General features: G+C 50.4%; 1 protein-coding gene across 1 annotated transcript in view; it reads left to right on the top strand.

The window, feature by feature from the left end:
- Positions 1-28: 28 nt before the first annotated feature.
- LOC103769710 (netrin-1) overlaps positions 29-5988 on the top strand; it is a gene marked incomplete at its 5' end in the record, with an annotated part of 46182 nt that continues 40222 nt past the window's right edge. The window contains one exon of the mRNA XM_008936935.1: positions 29-217. Coding sequence (XP_008935183.1) covers positions 29-217 — 189 coding nt within the window. The remainder of the gene's footprint in view (positions 218-5988) is intronic.

Raw genomic sequence — 5988 nt, 5'->3', positions numbered from 1 at the left:
TATTGTGTCTCCTCTTCCCCTCTCACAGCCTGCAACTGCAACCTCCACGCCCGGCGGTGCCGCTTCAACATGGAACTCTACAAGCTGTCGGGGCGCAAGAGCGGTGGCGTGTGCCTCAACTGCCGGCACAACACTGCTGGGCGACACTGCCACTACTGCAAGGAGGGCTTCTACCGGGACCTCAGCAAGCCCATCTCCCACCGCAAGGCCTGCAAAGGTACCTGCTCGGGGGTGGGACGGCCAGGGACCGCGTGGTTCCTTCTCCTCTGACCCCACCTACCCTCTACTCCTTCCACAGCTCTTGCTCCTCCCAAACCACACCCTTGAAATGACTTTTGTTGCCCCCATGTTCCTCACCATCACCTCTCCCTGGTTTCCGCAAGCTCTTCATGAGGATGAGGCCATTGAAATACAAAAAGTCTGAGGTTTTATCACTTAGAAATCATGCTTCATCTGCTCTGACAGCCACAGCTGACGTGGGTATCACCTCTGGAAGGGTACAAGTGCACAAAATCCTGGGTAGGGGGTTAGATGCAGGGTCTGTAAATCAGCCTGTAAATCAGTCTGTAAACCATCTCCTGCTCCCACCCCCCACCCTCGCAGGCAAGCACTTAACCCCTGCAGGAAACATTTCACTCCTTGGGCCGAGGTGAGAACGGTAAAATGGGCAATGGTTTTATTTTGAGCTCAGCAAATGAAGTTTTTTGAGGTCTCCTTTTCTGTGGTGGACATGAAGGTGAAGAGAGCTTCAGCTGGGGCAGGAGCAGCAATAAGAACAAATCTTGTAAATGAACTTTCTTAACTGTCAGCTGTCTGCTGGAAGCGATATAAATCCTGAACCTGCCACAGCTAAAGGAATCAAGCAAACATTCAAAAGGCAGATTAAAGATGCTGGGGTTTCCTGCAGAAAGCTTCAGCTCTTTTCTCTCTAAAGACTCGTTTCAACAAGAAATGGGAAGCTTTTTGGCCTGAGCTGGGTATTTTTGGCTGGAAAGCTTTGGGACTTCAGCGTTTTCAATTTTTTTTTAATGAAAATGCTTCTTCATGTTTTTTTTCTTTTTTTTTTCTTTTTTTCCACTGAAAACAGACACTGTTTGCCAAAGCAGAAGAAGAAATAGCTTCTTTAGACGGCTCTACTCCCTCTTTTTTCACCTTGTAAAAACTATTTCAACAAGACATTTTCAACCTGCCCTGTGCTGGGGCTCCTAACAAGCTACAGCCTCAGCCGACACACGGGCTGGTGGGATGCAAACCCAGCCCACGTCTCTGGGGGGAAGAGGAGCTGCCGTTCTGGGGGCTGAGGAACCCAAAAGCGGGGGTGCAAGGGGGGGAGGCTGAGCTGCTTCCACACCAGCCCTAACGCCCAGCGTCGGGGCTGGACCCCAGCTCGGGCAGTGAGCCGTGCCTTGCCCCCAGTCCCGAGCAGATCTGTGTTGTAATAAAGTTCATATTTCTGCTCTCGGGGCCGGGCTGCAGCTGAAGGAACAGGGCATTGGGCTGAGGCAGACAAAGGAAAATTGTCTGCCCCTCTGCCCCTCAAGCGGGGCCAGGCACCCGTCCTCCCTGAGGCGTTTGCTGACGGCCAGAGATGGATTCTCTTTTACCTCCCTGCTCCCCAGCAAGGATTTTAGGGTGCTAGGGTGGCGGTGGTGGGAATTCCCATCCCTCCCCAGGCACAGCTAGCTAACTCCTTCCCAGGGCTCTCAGTTATCCTGTCTGCCTCCCCAGCATGAGGGCTCTTGGGACACGGTGGGATCTGGGCAAAGGAGTGCTCTTCCCAGCCATGGGCTCACTGTGCATCAGGACTGCAATCCGTATGGATGGGGAGAGGGGAGGGGATGTTTGGCTGGAGGGTAGGGTGGATCCCATCCCCTGTCCATCCCCCGCTTTTCCATCCTGGGAAAAGGCTGTCCCAGCCCTGGGTTGCCAGCAATGTCCACACTTAACCCTCTCTGCCTTATTGACTCCAGAATTTCCCAGGACCTTCCTTGCTCCTGCTTTTCCCAGCTCTCCTCGCTGGCCAGTCAGCCTCCTCCCTCTCTCCTGACAATTTATCCTTGCTAACCTCTCTGTGGCTGACGGCACAGTGGTCTTACCCAAAAAACACAGCTGGGTGGTATCTGCGAGTGGGAAACCTCAGAGCCATGCTGTGCCTCAGTTTCCCCAAGTAAACACGCAAGAAGTTTCCCATTGTCCCTTGCAAAGCACTCTGCAACGTTTTAAGGCTAAATTTCCCAATCCCTGGACCATTCACACTACAAAATGCTCTTTGCAATCATCCTTTTCTCATCCCCCTGCCTTCTCAGACCGTTCTTCCTCTTGAAATTTGAGACAGCCAAATTTAAATACTTATCCAACCCCCCACGGCTTATAACAAAAATGTGGCTAGTGGAGCTAAGAGATACAAAGGTATGTAATAAATATGCTGATGCATGAACAGCTCCCCGACTCGCAGGCTATTAGCAGAATTTCACAGTAGTTGCAATGGTTTATTGTTGGCATAATCCACCGTCCTATACAAAAGCGGGCAAAATGAAGTTTCCTACACCAAAGGCATTCCTTTGAAAACTCATTTTCCTGAGCTCTGTTTTATGACACAGGGGATTTTATGTTCCCTCTATTTTTCTTCCTTGATTCAGGGACCGTTTGGAAATCACTGTTGAAAACTGGCATTTTTGGAAAACAAACCCTACCATCTAACAACTCCAGCCATTTCTTCATTGATAACCATATTAATTTGTCATCTCACCAAGCCATCTGCCGATGGGCAAAGCTCTCCCAGAGTCTCATCTTGACCAAATGTGTTTAGAATTAAGGAATTAACCATCCTGTAGCGTCTGCCATCTCCATCTCCCTCACAACTGCCTCACGTCCCATCTCACCCAGCAGATTATGTTTTCTCTACGAGACTTGATTCTTTCAACCATCGCATTGCTCCGTTCATGTCCTACACGTAGCACGTTTAAACAAATCCATATAACAGAGCACTGGTGCCTTGTGAGCTGGGAGAGTGCTGCCAAGGAAGTCTTGCACACTAAAACACCCTGGCAAGTGAATGTGAGCTCACGTGAACTTGCAGCAAATGTTCCATCAAAGAGCTGCTGAAGAGATTTTTTTTAATTAATTCAACTTCATTAATTCAATCGTAACAGAAACCTCCAGCTAAACCACCTCTCTACTCATGTTTCTCATCTCTCACTCTATCCTATGAAGGGGGTTCTGCACCTCAATTCATAATGCATCTAACCTCAGAAAGTTATAGAGGCATGAGTTGCAGTATTTTAAATGCTTGGTTTGGATATTTGTGCAAAAACATCACATTGCAGAAATCGTGCACGTTGTGCAATGCCTACTCTTTTTTTAACTCAGAGAAAAAGAAAATGCCACAAACTTTTGCATGTGTTGCAGGGCATGGTGTGAGGCTCAGGCAGCAAGAGGTGAGCTGAAGGTGGAGCTGGGCAGTGCCCTCCTGCCTCAGTAGAAGGCAGGTTGGTTTTCTAATAGCCAAGTATGTAATCCTTTTTAATGAAAAGATTTTTTTAAAATATCTGACATTTTCTTAGCAGCGCAAGTGAAGGTGTAAGGAGTTGGGCTGTAAGGATGGCTTTTACCCTGATGGTTAAAAGTGATACAGCCATGCCATGCTCCTTGCCTGGGCGTTTGCTTCCAGTTCTTTTCTTACAAAACTGATAAAAGCAGAAGAGTTGTCAGCGATCAGAGGTGCCCTGTCGCAGAGCCCCGCAACAGGCAGAGAGCATGGCATGAAGCCTGCAAACCACATGCAAAGGAATTGATGACAGATGGAGCAGGGATATTGCATGAAGTGGCAACGCTGGGTGCCCGCCAGCGCCTGCCAGGCTGGAGCCGGGAGCTGAAGGAGCACTGTGAGGATGTGGGTGGGTGGTCAGGCGAACCCAGGGACACCAGTTACTCAAGCAAAGGGCTCGGGCTCCACCGGCGCGTTGAGGTCAGACCCCACCACTGATCTCTACGTGGCCCTGGCTGGACTCTGGGGCTGGAGGGGCCTGGTGGTCGAGCTGGTCCATGCCGTGGGCAATGGATGGGCTCAGCCCAGTGGGTGCCCATTGCTCTGGCAGACATCAAACCCCTGGTCCTGCGCACACCCATAGGTGTGGGGCTGTCCCAAGAAACAATAAAACCCCAGACACATGAAAGTTTGCACATTCATCTTTTAGATCTCAGAACAAGGGTCGAATTTTTCTTTTCTCCCTGGTTTTTGTGAGAGCATGAATAGCTCCCAAAACACTGAAGCCCTGCTCCCCATTCCTTCAGCTTTCCCTCTGCTCCAAGTGATGTTGTGAGTGAAATTCCACATCTGGGTCCTGCAAGCCTCTGTCACAGGCCACTCTAAATCAGGGCCCTGGTGTTAGTTCTTCTGATTAAATTCACTCCTGATATTTGCCAGATTATTGGCACTAACGGTATTCTACTGGAACAGAGACTCTGCAGGATTTTATAGCCTGGCTGTAAAACAGCTCTGCACTTCGGGGAAAGGCTTTACACGCTTTTTGATGAGTAGATGACAAATGAATGCACTTGTGCTGAGGCTGCCAGGGCAAACCCGTTGTTGAGGGGCAGGATTTGGCACCTGGAGAGGTCACGTTCATTAAGAATCAATATTTTGGTAAAAAAAAATGGGACTGCCCGCTCCCCCCGCCTGGTTGCAGCCCCACGTCCGTGTTGAGCTTGGCAGACTTCTCCATCTGCCCTGGAGAATCTTTTATTGGCTTGTGTAAAAAACCAAAAGCCCTCCCAGCCGACCTGCCCATCCTGGTTTGTACCTGCAAAGGCTCAAGACTTTGCCCTTGGCTTTTTGGGGACAGTTTGGGGTCAAGGAAAGAGAGGGTGAGTGCCATCCCCATGGGCTCAGCCTCCAGCCCTTGATTTCATGGGTGTATATGTGGGGTTTCTGTGGGAATTTAGCGAGAGGGTACTAAGGCAGCTGAACCCTTTGGCTCCTTGTGCTGCCTGAAGAGGAGAGCAGAGCCCCTGGTGACAGGGACAGTGGGACGAGTCCCCACTCTCTCTCCACTGACTATAGAGGGAGCTGCATGACCAGCTTAGAGCAGAGAGCTCATTTTCACAAGACTCCACAAACCAGGGGAGATGTAACCTCTTCTTGCTGCCTGGACCCCCAGTGAGAAGCTGGGGTGCAGGAGGCAGCTGAGGTAAAACCCACCTTAGATGGCAGAGTCTGAGGATGGGCTTGCTGCTGCCAGCATGCTAGTGTCCCATCATTGGTGTTCCATGTCCCCACATCCCACAGGAAGATCAGCCCGCCTATGGTGCATCTCTGTGGGTTTGTGTTGTGGTCAACCTCAGAGACGTCCTCTGCCACCACGGACCCCAGTCCACAGCTAGGTGGGGGAAAGGCAAGCTCACAACTAACACATTCCAAAGGCGTAGGGTTGGCCTGGCTGAAGCACCGAAAGCAAGGCTTCCTGGGGCAGCAGGGCCACCAGTGGTAGCTCCTGGCAAGGCTCCTGTCCCAAGCCTTTCCTTGTCTGGAGCAAGTATGAGCTCTCACAAGCTCACTCCTGTCACTGCAAGGACCCTGTCAGTGCTGGGCATCAGTGCAGGGGACCTACTGTTGGAGTCCGCATTAGGAGGAGGTGAAGTGCATTCTAAGAGCAAGGCTTCTCTCCCCAGAGCAACCTCGTTTTGACGCCCATCTCTGGTCCAGCTCATTTGTGGTTTCACAAGGCGAAGTCTAAGGCAATACTTTCTGTGAATTCCCCTCAAGGAGTTGTCCTTAATTATCAAAGTTCCTTCCTTTTCTCCTTTTCCTCCTTTTCGAAGACCATCTGGAGCTACCGTTTAGATGAGAGATGAGCCAACTCGTTGTGCTGCCAGGGCTTGGATTGAGTTCTTGTATCAAGGCTTGGTCACCCCTGAGAAATCACATCACTGGAGAAAGTCCAAACTTTCAAGGCATTGATCTGCCAAACACAGACTTTATTTTCTCCA

This window comes from Merops nubicus, unplaced genomic scaffold (genome assembly GCF_000691845.1).
Source record: "Merops nubicus isolate BGI_N331 unplaced genomic scaffold, ASM69184v1 scaffold6003, whole genome shotgun sequence".
NCBI lineage: Eukaryota > Metazoa > Chordata > Aves > Coraciiformes > Meropidae > Merops > Merops nubicus.
Note: the sequence above shows the minus strand (reverse complement) of the source record. Positions and strands in the feature narration are given on the sequence as shown.